Raw genomic sequence first — 23016 nt, 5'->3', positions numbered from 1 at the left:
ACAAACATGCAAACAAGACAGCACTGGCATGCCAGAGTTGGTTGCCGGTGCATGTGCCTGTTTGGAGCTACTGGCCCACCTTGAATTCTGGCAGGAGAGGACTCTGCCACAGAGGAGAGGGAGGAGATGGGGCTGGCATACAGTAACCTACCCCAGAAAATGCCCCTGCCTCACCACCATCCTCAGCCAGAGATAGTGTTTGTGCATGCAGTTTCCTGGGGAGTATTTTTCTTCTTGCTTTCTTTTCAAGTCTGGAGCCATGTAAATACTGAGCAGCCGCAGTGTCCTGTGGCACAGGGTTCACCAGTGCAACCCCGCACTCTGTGCAGATCTACCTGCAGTTGTTTGCTTTGAACCTGCCACCTGCTACTTCTATTTGACGTCCCTGAAGTTCTTGTCTGAGAAGGAACAGTCACACTCTAATTTGTATTGAGGTCACTTTGTTTTGAGTCACTGTTCTCCAGGTGCCTGCTTTTTTTAATTCAATGGCAAAAGCTCCCAAGTGCCTCGAGGGCACAGATCAGGCATTCGTAATTTTTTCTTACCTTTTCCACTCGTTTCTGGCATGATGCATTGCAAAAGTCTGCCAGTTATTACCACAAATGGCTGAGACTGTAGAAACAGCAAAGAAATACTCATCACCCTTGCCTTGGCATATATAACTTCCTTGTATATCTTCTGTGCATCACTATCTGCAGCCACTTCTGAACACACAGCCTCATTCATGCCCCTCCCCAGCACAAGCTCTTCTGCCCATGCCCCAGATGTGCATCCACCAGCACCCATTCTCACAGGTCCATGCTTGCTTGCATGTATGCCCCTTACCTTTATTCCTCCAAGACTTCCTTCTGCTTAAAATATAACTAACATGCCATAAATACAATGCCTCAAGCATATAAATGCCACTGTAAATGCACTCTATGTGTGTATCAGCACATACCCCATTCAACTCTAACTTGATACACACCCTTGAATGCATTCTTCTACCCCACACCTTGCCACAACGTGCTTCAGGAAGAGCAAGGGAAAGCCCAAAGTTGTTTGAAGGAGACAGTCTGTCCAGCTGGAAATTCTGCTTCTCAGTTGTTTCTGTGCCAAGCCACGTTTCAGTGGCCTCCATCTAGCCTAGGGTGAGAATCCTGGCCCTAACATCACTGCCAATTTTGCCCATTTTCCTAGTCAATCCAGTAGGTAGGCTGATAGGTCTACACTAAGCACACAGTTGGAAACAGAGTGGTGAGTGTGTTTTCCAAGCATCACTATGCCTTGTAGCACAGAGATGGTGAGTGTGCCACATATGGGCTTCACATGGAGCCCTGTCAAAGACAGACCCAGGTGAGCACAGGACATCTGCTTCTGGGTGAGTGTAAGAGGGCAGAGATTTCTGCATAAATGAAACAGACAGAGCTAAATATATATGTATATCACGTGTGTTCATGCATATACACAGGTATGTATGAGAAAATATTCAGACAACACAAGCAGAGACAATCCTCTGTGCTGGCTCAACGAGTCTCAGGGTACACATAAAATAACCCACTTTGCCATCGCTGGGAGCTTGGTTCCTCTCTGTTATTTTTATAAGGCCATAGCATTAATGTAATTAATTTACTTTAATTGGAGAATAGTATTAGCCTAAATTGTCCCACTTAAATCACAGAGCAGCCGCAGCCAAGCTCTTCAAAGAGCTGCCTGCCCCCATTCACCCTCCTGCAGATGGTTAACACAGCTGAGCCTGGGCTGCACCTTGGCACAACAGTCCTGCTCTCCTCGCAGGGTTTGTTTTTTGCTCTGAAGGGAAACACCTGCACATCTCCAAGCAAGATGGCTCAGAGCAGAGAGAGATCTCAGCTTAGAAGTTATGGGCTCTCCCACCAAGCCACAAACCAAACCTGATGGTAGAATTAACAGTGGAGCCAGGAGTTCCAGCAAAGCAAAGGTCCTATGGTCCGAGGGACCTATGCCAACTTGACCATGCTCACAAAGTGCTTTGCTCACATCCCAGCCACTGCCCCTGCCTGCTCCAGCAGAGGAGGGAATGTTTGCACAAGGTGGTTTGGAAGCCACAGAGGTGAACAGGCCCTCACTGCCGTATGCCAGAGGCAGCAACAGGGCACAGCAAGGAACAGCATTACGAAGACCACAGCTCAGCTCTCATTTCCCTGGTTTCTGCTGATAGCTCCCGCAGCAGGCTTTGGGAAACTGTTCCCTCATGCCAGGGTCTGGTATCCAAAGGAGGCCAACATTCTCATTCCCTTTGTCAGTAGCACTGGTATCTACAGCTGAAAAGCTCTCTGTAAGATCTTCATGAATACCACCAACCTGCTTTCTTTGAGCTTCAGAGTTGTTGCCATATCAAGGTTTATCTTCATGTTTTACCCCAAAAGCTGCCCTGTTTGGTCGTTAACCTGGAGGCCCAGCTTGCAGGGAGAGATGATGGGTGGGCAGGATTGAACCAAACCCAAACACATGCCAGGGGCCCAGGCAGCAGCTCCAGGGGCAGCAGAAGCAGCTCTACACTCAGCTCACCACGGTCAATAAGCTGGCTGTGCACTGCAAAGATGTATGCCAGCTTCCTGCCGTCACACTGACTGTACCCTAGCTTTGGCATGCTAGGTGTCTGTACCTACAGCCTGGCTGATACAAGGTCAGGGCATCCTTCTCTGTGTATATATAGAATATACTTATGACCAAGCTTGACCTGGCAGAAGCCCAGAGATGATCAGGGTTTGTGGAGTCATAGCCACCACCATGGTTCTGAACGGCATCTGAGGCCCCAAAGGTGGGTGCACTGAGCAATCAGGTTGTGCTGAAGAAACAGAGAAAGGCAATTCTGTACAGAAGGTACAAGAGCGAAGGGCTCGGGGGAGCCAGCAAGTCCACCTTACAACCCTTGCAAAATTGGCCAAGGCCAATTAACAACAAGCTGCAGCTGACAGAGAGGGGAGGATTTCATGATAAGAGAGATGGCAGGAAGCCTAGAACAGATCAGAGCTTGGAGGGAAGAGTGGAAAAGGCCTCCTGGGAATGAGTCTAAGTAGGACTACTAAGGGAATTTATGCTAATATCTCTCAGGAGGCCTTGGAAAAGGGAACATAGGTAATAGCCTTGTGAGATGCTGGTGAAGATACAAAGTTAGGAGTACAGGGGAGAGACAAGAATTAGCTTAAGTAGATAGCAAGGGGTGGGGAATGCACATTAGAAGTATCCAAAATGGAGTTTTTAGAGCAAGATCCAGAATAAGGGGTGAACTATAGTTCAATTATAGAGTAGCACAAGTGCTCTATCTGTAAACAAAAGGGTTGCTGAGAATCTCAGGACAGAGATGTAAGACTTCCTGAAGATAAAACTACTAGCCAAAGACCAGTCGGTTACCCAAACCCCCTTCTGTTTTGGGGGGATGGAGACCTCCAGTCAGGTTACATTTTACCCCCAAACAACAGGCAAGTCACTCAAAAGCCAAAGCACTTTCTTGGTGAGGGAAGAGTCAGTGAGGGACAATATACCATATACAGGGAGCAGCTGCACATGGAGCTTCTCTTACATGCAAAGAATCTGGCATTCATTTTAGAAAACCTCTTCAAAGCCATTCTCCTGCAGACATGGCCTCCTTGCACTGGGGAGTGCTTGGGAGTGGCTGCACTGTGTCACAGCTTACTCTATTCCATCCCCTCCTACACTCCCATCCACAAATACACAGAAAAGGCAAACACATGAGACCCAGCAGAGGTGTGAATATAGCAGCTGTCACACTTTATTTCATTGTTTTGTGGTTTGTTTGGGTTTTTTTATTATTTTTCCTTCTGCTTGAAAAAGAGGAGACAGAGAAAAGTTACAAAAGTACTAAAAGGCAACAATATTGGCAGGATATCCCTGCTTCCTGCTCCCACCCAGGGCAAGGCAGCAGGCCACACCTGCGGGCTGGCAGAAACACACCTCTGGGCCCCTGCACCTCGGCAGCTCTCGCTGAGCAAAGCCTGGGGCTGCAGGGCCATGCAGGGGCTGCTGCCCCAGCCATCTGCATGGATAATGCACCTCTCAGACAGGTACCAGGCTACAGCTGTCCCAGCTCCTGAGCACAGGAATTTGGTCCAAAGGGGCAATGCTTCCTGTCCTGCACAGGTCAGCTTGATCTGGCAGCAGTTAAAAAGCTGAGCTGTGTCATCAAAACAAGATAAGTAGAGTTTCTACAGGGCAGGAGGAATCAGTAGAGGAATCAGCCTCTCTTGGAAAAAGAGACTTACAGGGAACCACAACGCTCTGCCAGAGGTTCCTCACCAGTAAACACAAGTGACCTCTTGGAGGTGGTGCTGGTGCAGCGGGTGGCCCAGCTATAACAGTCTGGAGCCAAAAAGCAGGCTGAGCTGGGGCAGCATCAGGACTGACATCCTCTCACCACTTTGCCCAGCTGCTCTGCCTGCCTGAATGAGAGGCAGTTAGGGACATAGGAGGGTAGGGTGGGGTGGGGGATTCAGGTCCCCAAATCTACAGCCTTTGGGCTTTCCCCAAGGATCTCAGTGAAGGGCTCAGACAGTACCAGTGAAAGCTGGTTCACTGTGTGGCCTCCTACTGGCAGCTGGACTGACCATTGGTCTCATCCAAAGAGCAGCATCAAAGACCTCCACACTGGAGCAGATTTAAAAACAAAAATTATTTTGTATTATTCACAGTTGCTTCTCTTGATCCAGACAAGTAGTAGACTGCTTGCTCCCTCTTCCACTCAGATACAGGTTCATGGTGGAGAACGCCTAGACAAAGAGGTTATTCTCTCCACCAGGTGCAGGAAAGGGAAATGCCTTGTACCTCTGCTTCAACAGGAGAGGCAAGAGTTTGTTTCATTAACTCTTGCCTTGTGGCACAAAACACATATGTGCCTCAAGAACAGATCTCAGTCAAACACCACTGGTAGCAAGGGCTGGCATGGTCCTGACTGCATCAGAATTGTCTATGGAGAAACAACCCACAGGTTCACCCAAACTCCCCTCCTGTTTCTTCCACCAGCAGACACCACAAAACAAACTTCTTTTTCCCCACTCCTTGCTACATCTGGGAATACTAGTTCCACTGATACCAGAAGAGTCCACGTGAATTTAATAGCTAGTATGAACAAGGGGAGTGGAAAGCTTGCTGGAGACATTAAATTGGGTTGGGTTTGATGGTACCAGTTACCTTCAGAAACATTTTAGGGCAGCAGGGTACTGGGACAATGCTACGGGGAAGTGCTGCTTACGCCAGAACACAGACAAGCCTCAGCAGAGAGAAGACTCAAGAGCACACATTCACCCCCAAGTTATTCTCTTCTGCTGAGAGGACTGAGGGTGGGCACTGTGTTTTCCTGGATGGCTGGACTCAGACCTCTCATTCTAGAATTTTATTCTAACCCCTGATCTACAAGTGGGAGGCTCATGCCTCCCATTTCAATCCCTTTTTTGACAATATCACTGAATTACAGCAGACCACCTGGAATACGCAGTTAAATGTGCCGGTTACCCCTCCACACATCCCCCTGTCATAGGATTTTCCACTTAAGAGAGCTTGATATGAATACAATGATAACCATATCAGAGAGGGATCTTCTTGTTTTGCAAGCAGCCCTGTATAGCCTCTTTCTCCAGTCCTGAGCTCACTTTGGAGTAGGAGAAGTGTCAGGTCTATAGCAAAGCACTGTAACTTGGGTATCTTTGGAAAACTGATTGGACTTGGTTTCACACCTTGATTACTCATCCCTGCTGCCATGCAGGACATACTAAGCCCTGAACCCCTCATACATATCTTCATTACTACCATTCTCGTATTTAACACTGCCTTGGCAGCTCTCCTTACAGTTTGTGGATCTGACTGGTTTGTTTTGCCCTGAAAGACAAAACTTACTCCCTTTGCCACTGTTCTCATGTGGCAGTGGTAAGAAAGCAGGTGCTGATGCAAAGCTTCTTCCTGCCAGAGCGGCTGCATTGCAAAGACGTATCATCGGCCCTTTCTTCTCCCACCCCTCCCCTTGGGCGTCACCACCTCCCCTTCTCCCTGCCAGGCAGGAGGTTGGTTGATAGTTCCTGAGGTTTTCTGGAGAAACTCCTTCAGTAGGCACATGACGGTTCTTCCGCTGGAGCTATTGGGCTCAGCGGCTTCAAGGTGCTGAGGGAACGGAAGGCAAAGGTGGATGGATCATACATAAAGTGGGGTGGCGGGCAGCCTCCATTGATGCTCTGCAGGGGAATAAAAAGAGAGATGAAGTCAGTGCTCATATAAGCTGCAAACAGCGAAGTTCTTGCCTCAAGTGCTTTGTCATACCCCTCTCTGGTACAATTACATCTCCCTGAATGGGTGGTCATGCTCATACTTGCAGCAAATGGCACTAACATAACCAGTGCTCACACCCTACCCTTCAACTAAAAGGCATGCATGCCTCCCTCCTCCAGGACTGAGGTCCCTAGGATTCACGTGACTAGGAGCTATGGGACCTGTAGCCACTAAATGAAACAGGTTAACCATGATGCATTTAGAGTCCCAGAGTCAGAACGGCATCACTGCCAAAAGGTATCACTTGGAAAAGCTAAATTCAGATTCACTTAGCGTGCAAACAGGATCTATTACAATTTTGGAGCACCGAGACAAACCAAGTTATCTCTGAAGACTCGTTCTTCAGGCCCCATTTTATAACGACTCTCCAGTAAGGATTTACAAATCAGCCTTTCTTAATCTCTCAAGTCCCAGGCACACTAAAACTCTCAAAAGTTTTGGTTCCAGACTCCACAGTTTAATGAGGAATGGCTGAGAGATGCCTGGAGGAAAAGATCCCATATGATGGCCTTACAGCCTGGTTTGTACCATGGCCACTAAAAACCACTCTCTTCCCTTTTGCTCCCAGTGCTCAGAGCACAGTCAAAGCAGACTCAGAGTAAGGAGGCCAAAAATACCCATGCACTCCCCGCACTGTGTGACAGGACAAAAACACTGTTCCCCACTAGGCTTTGTGGTGACCCATGGATCTCAGAGGAATTATGGTGCCAAAGAAGTGACTCCAGTCCGTTAAATGTGAGGAGTTTTCTTTTTACTTTTCAGGAACTTTCTTTTGTTTCTTTCCTTATGCAAGCAGAAACACTAGAGGGGCAGCTACTTCACAGACACTTTTTGGTCAGGAGAGGAGGTCTCACTGCTCTATCAGCCAGTAGAGTATTTACTCATGATCCTGCAAAGTTCATTCCCCATGAACAGGGGTGAGCTACTGAGTGCCACAGGTTGGGAAACTCATGCAAATGTCCCCTACTCTCATTTCACTTCCATCACTGTTGAGAATGGCTTTACCATTGTTTTCATGGAGGTTAGAAAAAAACAACAATGAGAAATGGGTTAGAAAAAACACAAACACCACAGGCTAGGCAGACAAGGGAATGAGAGCAGCCCTGCAGAGGACTTGGGGGTGATGGTTGATGAAAAACTCAACATGAGCTGTCAATGTGTGCTCGCAGCCCAGAAAGCCAACTGTGTCCTGGGCTGCACCAAAAGAAGTGTGACCAGTGGGTCAACAGATGTGATTCTCCCCCTCTACTCTGCTCTGGTGAGACTCCACATGGTACTACATCCAAGTCTGGTGCCCCCGATATAAAAAGGACATAGAACTATTGGAGCAAGTCCAGAGGAAGTCCACAAAGTTGATAGGAGGACTGGAGCACCTTTCCAAGAAGATGGGCTGAGGAAGTTGGAGCTGTTCAGCCTGGAGAAGAAAAGGTTGTGTGGAGACCTCATAGCAGACTTCCAGTATCCGAAGGGGGCCTACAGGGAAGCCAGAGAGGGACTCTTAGTCAGGAACGTAGTGACAGGACAAGGAACAATGGGTACAAATTGAAAGAGGGGAAATTTAGGCTGGATATTAGGAAGAAGTTATTTACTGTGAGGGTGATAAGGTACTGGAATAGGTTGCCTAGGGAGGTTGTGGACACCCCAACCCTGCCAGTGTTCAAGGCCAGGGCAGATAAGGCCTTAAGAAACCCGATCTAGTGGGAGGTGTCCCTGCCCATGGCTGGCAGGGTTGGGACTAGGGATCTTTAAGGTCCCTTCCAACCCTTAACATTCTGTGTGATTTGGATTGGGCTCTGGTATTACATGACTCTCTGTTGCCTTTTCTAGGCCTTTCCTAACTAGAACCATGGTTTCCTTTGCTCAGCCTGCACTATGACTGTTCCTCAAAGAATCAGGCTCTCTAGGAACAATTACAAACTTTACTGTCTCATCTAAGACAGAGGTTCATTCTGGCACTTCAAAATCGGGTCTATCAGACAGCTGCAACCACATAACAGCACAGTAAGGTGATGTTTTGATGCCCCACCTCTACCCTGACTGTGTTTTAACTTATCACAGGACAAGCACACACAAATTTTCCCCAAAAGCTGCTCAGATAGTTGGTCTCACCCAAACAGCCATAGCAAATCAGAGAGAGCTAGGGAAGTGTCCAAAAGCCAGGCCTCAGATGCTGCAGTAACTGTAGCAGGATTTGGAAGCCTCTGCCTCCAGCTCTTGGTCACAGTTTGGCCCCATGGGGCAGCCTTCATGTCAAAAAGGACATCTTTAAAAGCCAGTGTGGGCAGCATGTTCCTGCCTAGTTGGTATCTCCTCTGCAAATTAAGATGGGCACTTGAAAATGGAAAATGCCGACATGGTGCTTGGCATCAGTTGTGCCTGGAGTTTCAGCCAGCAAATCATGCCCTGCTACATTCCCCTGACACCTTGGCCAGCAGCATAAGAAACAAGAGAGGCAGATTTAAGGGCCTTTACTCAATAGCCACCTGCTGTGGGGTTATATATGGTGTGTGCTCTGGCAGGCCTCAGAGCTGGAGGGTAACATAGCAACCCCTATTCAAAGCTAAGGGGCAGAATAAATCAGCACATTTGTCCTTCTCCAGAGCAGAGAAGGTCCCCTGCCAGTGCCAAGAGGGAATGGGAACAAAGAACCTGGCAGTCCCCTCCATTTTGAAATGCCAGACAGGATTAGGGAAGGCAGCTGAATCCGTTCATTTCTGGCAGACGGCAAATGAAGAGGCTGGGGAAAGATGGGTCCAAAGGACAGACGAAAGTCATCTACAAAATTCACTAGGCTTTGGGTGGGCAGGTGCTCTGCAGTTTCTCTCTGGGCCTCTTTGTGAGGCCCTTCTGTGTGGGGCAGAAAGCTTTCCCAGGGCACTGTGAGGAAGATGGGCACAGAGAAAGGGTTAAGGTGAAGGACAGGGATGTGAGAAGACACGGGAGAATGCAGAGATTCACAGGTGGCCAGGCAGCTGCAAGTAAGACTCAAACTGCACCCAATCCTGCCTCTTTATCATGGCACCCTTTCAAGCAGCCACAGGTTGGTGGCTGGCTTTCAACAGCAGCAGACAAGGGTAGAATGAGAAGGGGCCCACACCCGACTGTAGGCAGTAACAGGAGAGGCAGTAATGCAACTGCCCTCTTTCAAGGCAACAACCTGCACTCCTTTATAACCCTGAGCATAGAGGACTGTCTTGCACCTACTCCATGACTGACAGGGCAGCACCTCTGCTACGGATCTTGTTGGAAGTAGGAAACCTCCAAATCCCTTGACTTCCCTCTTGCAGAGGAGAGTTTTTTGATTAGAGCTCTCAGGATGACCAGGCCTGATCTGGCTTAGTCCAAGATACCATTTGGGCTCACAGCATGTGGCAGTCTGGCTCTGATGAGTAGCACAAGGCAAAGCCCTATAGATGTATTTCCAGAAAGAAGACAGATAGAGCCGGCTGCCAGGGAGAGAAACACATTCCTCCCATCCTGTCGCTGGGCCAGGTGTCTCCCCATAGTATGGTCAAGTGTCCTAGCCAGCCTGCCCTTCCCCTTGGGCACCCAGCCCCAGACTGTGATTCTTGGGACATTGCTTTGACTATGGAAGGGTGTTAAGAGTGGTTGCTGCTGCCACAGGTCCCCAGTGAGTTTGCCATAAACCTGCCTGACAGCCCCTGGTGAGCAACCCCAGGCAGCTCCTGCAGAGGCTCCTCAGAGTGCAAACAATATGTGCTTGACATTCAAGGCTTGTGTGTTCACTCTAATGGCATTCGTGCAGCTGGGTAACGTGCACAAAACGGAGCCTAATATGGGCCCTGTGCTAATGGAAATCATTAACCAGAGCCCTCAACTTGTTAAGCAATGTATTTACACAGCTGGGGAATGGCCCGAGTCAGTGCCACTTGGCTGCCGACAGGAGGGCACACACTCTGTCACACACACATGCTCACCTGCACACATTCACCTGCTCTCACACACCTCAGGTTCTCCCCAGTACACAGGCGCTTCCTGGTCACTTGTTCACATCCGTCTGTGTACACACAGACCTCCTCTCGACTTGGAAATCACAAGGAGAACTGTCCCACTGCACACCTTATTTGAGTTAGATGAGCTCCTAAGGGAGATAAGCTCATCTGACACACATTTCAAGCAGCTATGGGCAGAATCCCTTGGTCAAGGACACATCTTCACCTATGTATGTGTGCTTACACACACACTCTTGCAAACCTGTATTATGATCACCAATAGCGTCATCACCTTTAAATACAGGTGGCAAATAAGCAACCAGGTTTGAAAGATATCTGAAGCACAATAAGGAAGAAGCACACCTAAAGATAGTGACTGGATGGAGATGCCTCAAAGAAGACTAGTAAGACCAAACACCACAGAAGAAATGTAGAATTTTGATCCTATTAGCAGCTCTCAGAAAACAGAGAAATGAGCAACTCTTCCATAAATCCATCTGTAACATAACTATAAATTTCGGCAAGGAAAAGTACATAGGAAGAAGATAAACATATAAACATGAATCTACTACTATGAACCCCCAGTCCTCCTAGAAACAAGTCCCTTACCTCTATGAAGTCTGGGAAAATATCTCAAATGCAGATTATAACGTAATTTTGGTCTCATGATTTCAAAGAATCACAGTTCTCCTCTCTGGACAAAGCAAAAGGAAGCACAGCTCCAAGTGTGCCTTCAGCTGTGGGAATGACAATCCCCAGAGGAGGGGGGAAATGCAGTTACCCAACACAATGTCTTCGAAGGGAGTGGTGTGCTAGGGGTGAAAATTACACCCTGCTTAAAACTATTTGGTCTTCTTTCATAAGAGCTCTAGTATCCTGGTGGGATTCAAAATCAGATCAGCTTGTGCATTCTGCCAACCCATTCCTACTCAAGGCCAATCCAGCACAGCAGTCCCTTCTTTCTTACCCTTGGGCCCCAGTAGTTGGGAAATGCTGCTGAGCTCCGTTAAAGGATGCTGCCTTCCAGTGGTGGGTGAATGATCCCTTTGCAGTCTGTAGACTCACTTGTTAAAAGTCCTTTGGGATGAAAGGCACCATGTAATTGCAAGCTGTAAAGGCGCATCCGATTCCCACCACCACCCTGTGTGGAAAGGAATAAATCCCCAGAATAGCCTTGGCAAAGACAGATCCCTGCCTGAGATGCTGCCTGTTTGTGAGACAGTTGCCTTGCTCAGGAGTGTACAGAGCCAGAGGTAGCACCAATATCCGGGCAGGGCACAGAGAGAGTAAAGGCTGTCAGACTCCACAGTGGAACATTTACAGGTACACTGCTTTTAGCTCCACTTTGTTCTCCTTCCCCTCACCCCTGCCAGGTGGTTAGAAAATAAACTCCTCCACACTTCAGCTTCAATGTGTGAAACCATCAGCTGTGAGCAAGGGAAGGGGACCCACACACCTGCTCCTAGCTACATCTGTAATTCCAAACATGGTTCTGACCAGGCCACTTCCTATCACCTCTGCCTCAGTTTCTCCAGTGCATAATACACATATGTCCTGGCTTCTGCAGGAGTAAAATTAATTTTCTTCCTACTAATTGGTGTATCCTGTGGTTTAGATTAAGGATGAGAATAATGGTGACAGCAACAACTAAAAGCATCAGTATGTTAAGCAGTGTTTATACGAAGTCAAGGACTTCTCAGCTCTTCATGCCCTGACAATGAAAAGGCTGGAGGTGCATGAGAAGCTGGGAAGGGAAACAGCCAGGACAGCTGACCCAAAATGGACAAAGGGCTATTCCATACCATATGATGGCATGAACTGGTGTTTTGTCTTCTCAAGTCACTGTTATGCATGATGGAGCCCTGCTTCCCTGGAGATGGCTGAACACCTGCCTGCTGATGGGAAGTAGTGAATGAATTCCTTGTTTTGCTTTGCTTGTGTGCACAGTTTTTGCTTTCCCTATTAAACTGTCTTTATCTCAACCCACAAGCTATCTCACTTTAAGCCTTCCAGTTCTCTCCCCCATCCCACAGGGGTAGCAAGTGAGCAGCTTCGTAGTGCTCGGTTACCAGTTGGGGTTAAGCCACGACAGTTCACCACTGTCAGGCAGCTGGGACGGACCAGTTAACATCTAGGTGTTTCGATCTTCTGATGAGGGGAGATTTCCTTTCAGTTACAGTCTTGCTTCAGGCAATTTCCAAGAAATAGTCCCTAGCAAGCAGGACCAGCTCCTCCAGTGGAGCACGAATTCATATTTAACTGCTTCTTCATTAACTCCAATAGAGCCTCTGACAATTTATTCTAGTCACAGACCTGGAGTGACTAGTCACTAGTCACAGCTCAAAGAGTAACTTGTCAAAGGCAAACTCCTTTCTCCTGAAAGTCTCCCCTTCACCCCCAGGTTCATATGGACTTTTATTTCAGGGGATAGTTAAAAGATAGACCATGACAGAACTTCCTTTTTTCCCTTCTCTTCCAAGAACAGAAAGCGTCATTTCTAAATGCTGTTCTGACAAGGAATCCAAAACTTTACAGTTAGCACTGTTCTCTTATATTTTCAAATAGCCCTCCCTAAAAGACTAAAAGTCCTGCCTTAAACCACCAGCATAAGGCTGCCTAACATCTACTTCCTTCTGTACCACCGCACTGCAAAGAGCAGTTCAACAGTTTACAAATACATCACTGTTCCTCTAAGAAAGCTTCACAAAATTTTTAAAAATCAAACATTTGCAAATGTGTGTGCAAGGTTGTCAGATGGCAACTACCAGACTTAGAGAGGTGCCACCAGACAGACAACACTGAACCTTTTTGGAACATACTTCAAAGAGCCTACCAGATGCTTGCTGGTCACTTGCCCAAAAGCAGGAACAGGCCAGTTTCAGCTATGGATCCTTGCTGGCACCAGCATGATAAGCCTTTCTTCTCCTCTCTCTCACACATCTTTAGATACGTCTTTGAGAAAGCTGACTGCAAGCTTTGATTTTGCCTGCCTGACAACCTGAAGGAAAGAGGTTGCACAAATAAAAGGGACAGATGGGTCATTCAGAGGGGCAGGCTGTTGGTGCTCCCTGGCCAAGTTGCAGCACACAAAGCTCCTGGATCCCAGTGAAGATCATGCTCTGAAGGCAACACAAACCTCTTAGGAACAAGTGAACGAACCCCCATTTACCTACTAGTGAGCTGTGTCTTGCCCCCACTTTTTCTTCTTCTTTTAAGAAATGGCCTGTGCTTCCTGCATACCTGCAGCAGTTCCTGCCCATACCACAGGGTCTGTGTGTGCCTGATCAGGAGGAGAGGCAAGCATAAGAGTAGCTCCAAACAAACACAGGCAAGGCATGATCTGGCCCTAAATCTCTCAACTGCATCTGCATCAGAGCCCTTAGCAGTTTTGGTCTGCGCTCAAGTGACACTACCTTGCCCTCTCCTTCCTTCCCATCTTCCCCTTTCCAACCCTTGCTCTGTAGCAGGAACATGCTTTCTTCAGACAGATGACAGCCAGCTGCCTCACAGTCCTTCTCCCTTGGAGCCAGGAACCCCAGGTACTGTGCTTCTCCCAGAGCCTGCACGTGGTGTCTTCTTGAGCGTGTGCAGCTTCCAGGTTGCATAAGGCCAGGGTAAGCAAATTCCCTCCAGCCAGGCAGGCTGGCATAGAACAGTACACTGCTTTCAACTTAAAGGGTACCCAAATTAAAACTGCAAAGTGAGTATTAATTAGCTTGGCATGAGCAGGCTGCAAACACATGCTGACATAGTGTGCTCGCCTCTGGACAAACCACCTCAGCTGTGGAAGCCGAACACAGGAAGTGGGTGTATTATGGGAGAGGTGTGTGGGAAAAGAGGATTACAGCTCTGGGGACTGGGAGAGGCAACAGGTGCCAGGTTCCCACAGCCACACGAACAAAAGGGAGCAGGGAGCAACTGCAGCAGGCCTGGATGCAGTGGTAAAAGAACTGCCTAATCTGTCATCTTGTATTTGAAGCTCTGACAGAAAAGATTGGCTCTTGGTGACCCTGTGCCATCCCCTACACCTCTCTCTCTACTCCATCACTCAGGTGTGACCCAACAGGCATTAAATCTGACCCCTTCTCTGTGAAACATACCTTGCCACTTTCCAGCCCCTTGAAAAACGGTGCCACTAGCCATAGCCACCACTGACACACAGGACTGTGTCAGGAGCAGCCTTTGCCATGAAATCCAGTAAAAGCAATGCTAAATAATGTCCAGAGCCAAATGTTTGGAATAGTTTTTAACAGACAGAGACATTCTCCCCTTGGCTACACTGGATCCTTCCCCACACTGAGGAAACTCTGGACAAAGTCTTTTGTCAGGAATTATTCAGAACAAGGGCTGGCGTTCTCCAGGACCATCTATCACTGCAGAGACCTTCAGCAGGCAGCTCACTGGCTGAGTTGGGAGGAGCACTGGATAAGCAAAGGGATATTCATGCTGTCACTTAGCAGAGGACCTTCTCCATTTTGCTCAGCAGCAGTATGCCTATCAACTGGAGCCAAGCGCCCATCTAGGGAACTAGAATGCCAAAAATCTCCATAAGGGGCTTCTGCCCAGCAAGTAATCCAAGGATGCAACTGGCCAGAGAGGTGAGTCTCTCTCGTTGATTCTAAAGGGCAGGCTCAGGTTTAGGCACTCACTCCCATACTAAAAACAATCATGAGCATTTGACAAACCCTGCAGTTTGGGATTTCTGCTGCCTAAGATGTCAGAGCTGTTTATATTCAGGGCATGTTATGGTATGAATAAGGACACAACTCTAGGAACATGGCTTGGAGTTCTCCTCACTCTACCTCTCTTCAGGTGAGTGACACTTACTGCTGATTTCTCAGCATAACTCACTCTGAAATTGCAATCATGATATCTATCTGCCCCTGGTGTGCATCCAGAGCTAAACGCTTGGGGGCCTATGATGGAAGGGGCAACATATATGTATACATATGTGTATATATGCATGGATACACACACTCTCTTCGGATTTTTAGAAATCATTACTTCATGCTGTGCGGCCAGAACTGCAGGCTTGCACCAATACTGCTCTGTCACCTAGTATGCCTTGCATTTGTGTATAGCTCAGGCATCTGCCTAGAAGGCTCAGTCCAGCATATCTCCTGCTTAGCTCCAAGTTGAAAAGGTCCCTTGTTTTAGGAGAAGAAAAGCCAGCATGTTTCTCAGTGGCCCTTTAGGATGCAGATGTAAGAGATAAGAGACAGGGAAGTCATTCAAGGGATCTGGCTCCTGTCCAAGCAGAGGGCGTTCTCAACATTGATAAGATCAAGGCAAGAGCACAAGAGGTTTATGTTCTGATTTAAAATTCTTATTTTTACATAGCAGAAAACATCTCTCTCATCAGCCAGGTTATCAGATTGGCCTTGAAATCCTTACTTCCTCTCTGCCAGCCCCAACAAGATCTCTTGAGATACCCAGGGGCTTACCAGTTGTGTCTTCTACCCACCTACTGTTGTTAAGATAACCTCAGCTCCACTAATCCCATTCAGAGACTGCATGTAGGAGTTTGTGAAGGAAGAACAAGAATAGGAATAAATGAAAGACTTGTAAGCCTCATCTCGAGAGGGCCTGGAGAACTGAAGACTTGTGACATTGCAGACACTCTGGAAGACAGGTCTAAGCACTCAGAGCTGACCAAGCCTGGTCCAGGGCAGAGGCAGAGGTGCATACAGTCATCCTCCTTCCAGTGCTAGGGAAATGTCTCCATGCAACACCCAACTCACCATGCAAACATGCTCTGAATGCTAAAATACCCCCACACATGTGTACCCCTCACTCACTGTCAGTGCCTTGCTTCCAGTTACAGACATTACACTGGCTGACACTTTGGGGCACCAGTGACCAGGTCCGCACACACACATTGCCCACCTCACTGTGAAACACCTACCCCTCACTTTGCCCTGATGTGTGTATGCTACACGTATCTATTAGGTACAAACCCATACTTCATATACACACTGTCACCTCTAATTTATCTCTGCTCACCTGCCTGCAGGGGCTGATTCTCTTGGTCCATTATCCTTTACTGGGTGGGAACAGAAGGCAAGACTTTTTTTTAATATAATTTGCTTTTCACCTCTCACAGCTGCTATTATTCCTGAAAACATAACTGAGATGCTGCACATTAGAAAAGGTTATTAATTTTTCTGCCTTAATCTGTCTAGGTTCTTAGATTTGTCACATTACTGTCCCATCATCCTGCTTAAGAACTGCTGAGTGAGTGGAAAAGATGTAGCTGATCACAACCTGGGCTGGCCCATGGGAAACTTATTTACAGGAAACAACAGCAAGGTGATACCTTAGTGTTAAAACAGCAGCAAAACCCAACCTAGGTCCCCTGCCTAAGAAAGACTCTCAAGGACCATGAATATTTCCAAGGGCTGTTTTTCCATGCCAGAGGGCAAAGACACTGCCCCTCCATCTCACCTTCCCATGAGAGACTTCCAGCAGAAGTGGGAGGAAGAGCATAGCTGTGATGATGCATAAGAGCACAACACCTTGCATCGTGACATGCCAGCAAAGCCCCGAGATGCCAAGGGAACCAAAGTATCACCAGGAGGAGGGCATTTTTATAAGCACACAGTATCTCACAACCGCATGAGACACTGATCTTAGCAAGACCAGGAGGAAAATGCTTCACTGATGTTACTAGAAGGTCACTGCCATCATCATCCTCATGCAATCCTTTCTCTGTCAGCAGCAGGAGGACTGGAGAGAGAAAGCAAGGATCCTTGCTCCAAACCCTTGGCACAGGCCATTAGATAACCTGCCTGCTCCTCAGATCAGTTCACTCACTACATCTCCATCCAGCTGTACGCTGTCTGGATGTTGTCGCCCACCACAGTTCAGAAAGAGGCTCTTTACCTGTGTTGAAACAGGAGCGCTTGTGCATTAGGGCTCCTCAGGGTTCTTCCTGTAACAGCTCATCAACCCGTTTGCTAAGAGAAATCTGTCTTCATCTCTTCTACCCTCACCACAATGGCCAAGTTCCAACACTGAACCTGTGTCACCAGACCCTCAGCAAGAGAGAACCAAGCCTCTCACTTCGCTTCCTGCTATCACTCTTTGCAAAAGGCCACATTCACTAGGGTCTCAGAATAGCCCGTCCAAGTGAACTTAGGTCCCTAGTGTGCTCTGACTCCATTACTGAATGTTGAGCCAGAGCCAGAAATCACAGAATGGCTGAGGTTGGCAGGCACCTCTAGAGATAGCTGAGTTCAACCCCCCTCCTCTGAGAAGGGTCAGCAGAAGCTTGTTGCCCAAGACGACATCCTGGCACACTTTGACTATCTCCATGGACAGAGATTCCACAATTTCTCTGGGCAGCCTGAACATCCTGCATTTCAATTTGTGCCTGTTACCTCTTGTTCTGCTGCTGGGCAACACTGAGAAGGAATACTGTGCCAAACATGTCTTGCTGGCTGGATTGAGGTTTCCCCTTATATGACGAGAGCACAGCATTGTCCTCCAGAGGTACCGACCTCTCTCAGATGCTTCCAGAGCTGAGGCAGCTCAGCAAGGTATTCTGTCAGGGACCTGCTGCCTCCTCTCTCAGCTAGGTACAAAAAAAGTGGGCATTCTCAATCACTTGAAAAAGGAAGCAAAAATGCACCTTTACCTAATGGCTCTGCCACCATAACAGATCAGTAAGAGACTGTGAATTGTCATATGCTATTGTCAGGGAAACCACAAGTGCCTCGGGTAGAGATGCAGTCTCCCAGTGGAGAGGGTGGCCAGAAGGGACTGGATTTTGTACCATCTATCAGAATACTGTGCTCTCTGTTTCTGCTGTTTATTATAGTGCAAGCTGACATGGGCTTAGGGAGCAAAGGGATAATTGTCCAGGGGCACAAGAGTAAGCCACAATAATGAGCTTAAAGTGTCAGAGGAAACCACCCAACTGAGACATCACTGAAACCTCAAGCACCACTGGAAATTTCTGGGTGTCCAGGGGACACCCAGAAAAAAAGCAGCAAAAGCACATGGTGAAGGCATAAAGGAAGGTGATAAACAAGTTGCTCTAAAACATTGCAGCAGGATTAGACAGTCAGTAGGTCTGAAGGACAGGCACAGTCTGGGGAGAGCTCGTGGAGCACAGGAGGACACAGCTACACTGAAAACAATCCAAGCAGGAGCACATGAGAACATAATAGATCAGGATTAATGGGGCAATAAGAAGTACCGGGTCACTGTGGTACTGCTGCTGTGAGGCTGCTGGAAAACAGCACTGAAGTGCACTGGCAGAAAGCATAGGAGGAGTCAGAGAAATACCACCCAGCTCTGCATAAGGCTTTAGCCAGTCCTACCTACTCCTTCTCCCTTCAGACACTAAATTCACTCCCAGAACAGTGACGGGCAAGGGCACCCAACAGCATGCTTATAAACTGCAGTACTTCTGGGTATACAAAGGCATCAGTCCTATTTCCTGCTGGGCAAGATGTAAACCCTGAAGGATCCTGGTCTGTCATTCATCCCTCTTGCAAGGTTATAAATTACTGCAGTGAAAGTAGCATCTTCATCACAAAGGATATTTGTTTTCTTCACCTTGACCTGTTTTGATCTGTGTATCACAAATATGTGGAGGATCATATGGAGCTCAGTAGACTGAGGTACACCTCCTTTGGCTGCCATGTGCAAGGCCACACACACACAGAATCAGAGAATGGTTTGGGTTTGAAGGAACTTAAAAGATCATCTAGTTCCAACTCCCCTGCTGTGGACAGGGACACCTTCCACAGGACCAGGTTGCTCAGAGCAATCATCTGACCTGGCCTTGAACACTTCCAGGGATAGAGCACCCACACCTTCTCTTGGCAACCTGTTCCAGTGCCTCACCACTCTCACAGTAAAGAATTTCTTCCTAACATCTAAACTAAACCTACCCTCCTTCAGTTTAAAGCCATTCCCCCTTGTCCTATTACTACATGCCCTCATAAAAAGTCCCTCTCCAGCTCTCTTGTAGCCCCCTTTAGGTACTGGAAGGCTGCTATAAGATCTCCACAGAGCTTTCTTTTCTCTAGGCTAAACAACCCCAACTCTCTCAGCCTGTTTTCACAGGAGAGGTGCTCCAGCCCTCTGATCATCTTGGTGGTCCTCCTCTGGACTCATTCCAAAAGGTCCATGTCTTTCTTGTATTGGGGGCTAAAAAGCTTGACGCAGCAGTCCAGATGGGGTCTCACAAGAACAGAGCAGAGGGGGAGAATCACCTCCCTTGACCTGCTCATCACACTGCTTTTGATCCAGTCCAGGATACCTTTCCCACAGCACCATACAGCACTGACCAAAGAAAGCCAAGATACCCACAAAGGAGGTAGGAGTTGGCTGAAGAGTCAGGTAATGGGCTGCTAAAGACAAAAGACTCAGAAGTCCAGGCAGCAAAAACTAAAAGGAGGAGACTTGAGCAAACCTAGACCTGACAGACGTGTCAAGCATGAGATGCTCAGACACTGCAGTGTCATCCCAGCTACAAAGCCATCCAAGCAATGTAGCTCTCATCTGCCATCACCCTATCCCACATGCCACAGAGTTCTGCAAACACCAGTGCACCATGCAGGTATAGTCCCTTTTCCACAGCTATCTACCAGTACCTCTCACCCCTACCAAACACCACTTGCACCTCAGATCAGCACTTGGTCAAGAAGCATCCAAATGACACCCTATAGGACAGCTATGCTGTATGAGTTCATAGCATGGGATGTAGACTTTCACTCCAAGGAAGCTTTGAAACCGCAGTCTCCAAAATGTTAAAGACAATGTATTACTAGCCTTGTCAGCACCTAACCTAAATTTCAACTACATCCTGTACTCCAGACTAGCAATTTTTGTTACGCAGCTTTTGTTATCAAGCCACGGGAAATCTCCAGGAATCATCTTTTAAACCCCAGTGTTCAATAAGGATTGCCACATTTAGATATATGTGCAAAGATACAGGAACTGCACCAGAAAAGGGCAACTTACATGAATTTTAATTACTCTAGTCTTCGCTCCACAATTCTTCTTGAGCAGCATTTTCTGAAAGAGAAATAGAATCCAGGGATTAGTAGAAGTAGCATGAGGGAACAGAAAGAGGGAGGTTGTAGGGAGTCTCTTTTCATCAACTTTTAATTAAAACAAGATGGATGAATGGTTAGGTGAGGTATGAAAGATTACAATTTACCTAAGGTGGCCATCAAGTAATCTGTCCATCTCCTAATCTGAGACTGTCTCAAGCAGCCTGTACAAAGTCCCCTGGCAGTGGCCAATGCACAGAGTCCTTTGGCAGTGACTAACACCTTGGGTTTTGAAAGAACATACAAGAAATTTCACAGAGAAAGCGATTCAACAACTACCTAAAGGAAGTTTCTTCCTAATTTCCATCAATTAGTGGTTAGACTTTGCCCTGAAGCAGGTGAATTTATCTTCCTTTATGAAGGAAAAAAATAGTCTCTTTCATGTAAATGTGGACGTTCCCATTCCTTAAGATTTATTTTCATTATGCTTATTTATTTAGAATTTAAAAATCCAAGGTAAAAGCACCTGCCTGCAATCCTGAATCCCTTTGCCATATATTGTAAAAGCCATTAAAATTGTCTTAAGAAGAACTGCACAATTTAGCAAACAGGATATACTCGAACCAGCAATTATTCCGTGTAACTGGAGAAATAAACAAGTGAGTTTCAGTTCTATCCCAGTTCTGAGACAGTGCTTTGAAAGGTGGCAAGTGAATAAAATTATTCTTTCCCCCCCAAAAAAAAAAGTCAAAAAATCCCCCCCCAAGCGGAAAAACAAGGCTTCAAGAGAGAACAGTTTTTCCACTAAAAAAATACTTCAATTACATTTTTCATACTGAAAAACCTGATGATGGAGGCATGTCAGGAAGAAACTTCTCCATCAGATTTTGAAAAAAATAATAGATTTTCCTAGCTCCCATTTTCTACCCTTCTTCAGTTAGAAAGCTGTGTGAAGTGTAGGAAAACACTCACCACACTCACATGCTTTCACAAAGCAATCGAAGTGTTTTTCAGATGAAATTCTTCATATAAAAGACATGTAGAAAGTCATCCCATCATTTTATCAATATTACTTTTTATTTGTTGTCTTCTTACTTTTTCCAGTACAAGACAAGATAAAAACAACACAGTACAGTGAGCCTTGGAAACTCAAAAAGCCTAAAAAATACAAAATACACAAAAAACCCTAAAAAAATTCAGAAGAAAAGCCACCATTCCAAAACTAAAGACAGTGCTCAGGTAAAAGTATTTGTTATTTTTCCAGCCAAAGCTACTACTGGGAGATGGTAAGAAGTCCCATTCCTCCACCACCATCTGCCACTCTACATCCCATAAGCACATCTTTGCAACCCCAGCCCACATAACTGCCCAGAACTTAAGAGACGGAGCTGGAGACCCACCCAGCATTTCTACACACATTAGCTTCTTTGATCTAAAATCCAGAACTCAGCACACTCACAGCCCACTTTGAAACTTTCACATGCACAGTTTGGGGCTCAAGAACAGTGTATTTCACTGTCCAAGCATGCATGGGGAAGAAGGGAGGTGCTGCAAGGATTTTGAGCTTTTTCTCTTAATCCTTTAGCAGGTGAATCCTAATGCTGTCTCAGTTATTCAAAGGGCTCAACAGTAGCTGTGGCTGATGGCTCTGCCCCCAGGTCTGACCTAGCAGCACAGCACCAAGTTTTCTAACCTAAAAGGACCCAACAGGTGTTTGCACAAAACAGGTAGAAGGAGACAACCAAAACAGCTGAGCTAAACTAACCTGAGCCTTGGCTGTCTGAGTAAACCAGTAATTCCCAGGGAATTCCTAAAAAACATCGCAGGACTCGGTTCCCAGCCAGGCTGCAAGGCAGCTATTGTATTTACTTTGAGGTCACTGCCATTCTTAAGACCCCCACAACAACACAGTGAAAAAGATGGACAAGGAAGGAGAACGTGGTAGTGCTGACAAACTCCAGGGTTTAGGGAACAGCAAAGTGAGGAGTTGTGAGGTCTTGCAAAGTTTTGGGTTCTCCTTAAGGTTTTCTTCCAGCTGCTGTGAAATGATGGCTGGTGGGGATGAGCAGGTAGCTCAAAGCCACAAGCCCACTGGTGGAATAAAATATGCGAGATACAGCTGGGTTGAGCAATGAAAGGGAGAATCAGGACTCTTGATTCTGAGCCCCATCCTTCAGAGGAAGAACATTTACAGCAGAACATCACCTGCTGCAACATATTTGACTACAAGCTGCATGACTTTGGGTGAGACCTTCAGCTTCTCTAGGTTGCTGTAAACCTGAGCTTTAGAGTAGCACTTGGCTGCACTCTCAAGGATGAAGAGAGGCTGTGACACCAAATTCCTCAGTGCCTCAGTAGCACCACTGGATTCTCTGTTGAAAAGGGAAAAACAGAATTCTATTGGCCAGGGAGCAAGTACAACACCTTCCAGTACTGTGAAATGCCTGGCACAGTCACACCCACAGGTCCCTCAATGACTCCATCAGGGTGCAATAAAAGACATTATTTCCCAACTATAAATCAGCAGAGGCAGCAAGATATTTACCCATCCTGGCCTTCTATTAAATGTATAGGGCAGACCAACATAGACAGAAATTACAGGATAATGACAAAGACTGACTGAAAAGTTTGAACTAGCCTGTAGGCAGATGGACAACCAGCCAGACTATTCCAAGAAGAATTCAAGTGCTCAGCTGTATCACAAGTCCTACACTTCTGGTAGAAAACAGAAGTGCTCCTTTAGTGATGCTGTTGTGATA

General features: G+C 47.0%; 1 protein-coding gene across 4 annotated transcripts in view; it reads right to left on the bottom strand.

Annotated features, from left to right (window-relative positions):
• Window positions 1–3726: 3726 nt before the first annotated feature.
• LOC113946450 overlaps window positions 3727–23016 on the bottom strand; it is a 58205-nt gene continuing 38915 nt past the window's right edge. For 2 of the 4 annotated variants that reach the window (XM_027641687.1, XM_027641690.1), the window contains exons 4-5: window positions 20226–20279; window positions 3727–6203 (exon numbers count right to left, since the gene is read on the bottom strand). In XM_027641687.1, coding sequence (XP_027497488.1) covers window positions 6075–6203; window positions 20226–20279 — 183 coding nt within the window. In that variant the 3' untranslated portion in view covers window positions 3727–6074. The remainder of the gene's footprint in view (window positions 6204–20225; window positions 20280–23016) is intronic. The other 2 variants (XM_027641688.1, XM_027641689.1) reach the window with 2 other exon arrangements.

This window comes from Corapipo altera, unplaced genomic scaffold (assembly GCF_003945725.1).
Source record: "Corapipo altera isolate COAL_440 unplaced genomic scaffold, ASM394572v1 48b, whole genome shotgun sequence".
Lineage (NCBI taxonomy): Eukaryota > Metazoa > Chordata > Aves > Passeriformes > Pipridae > Corapipo > Corapipo altera.
This window is presented reverse-complemented; position numbering and strand designations above follow the sequence as displayed.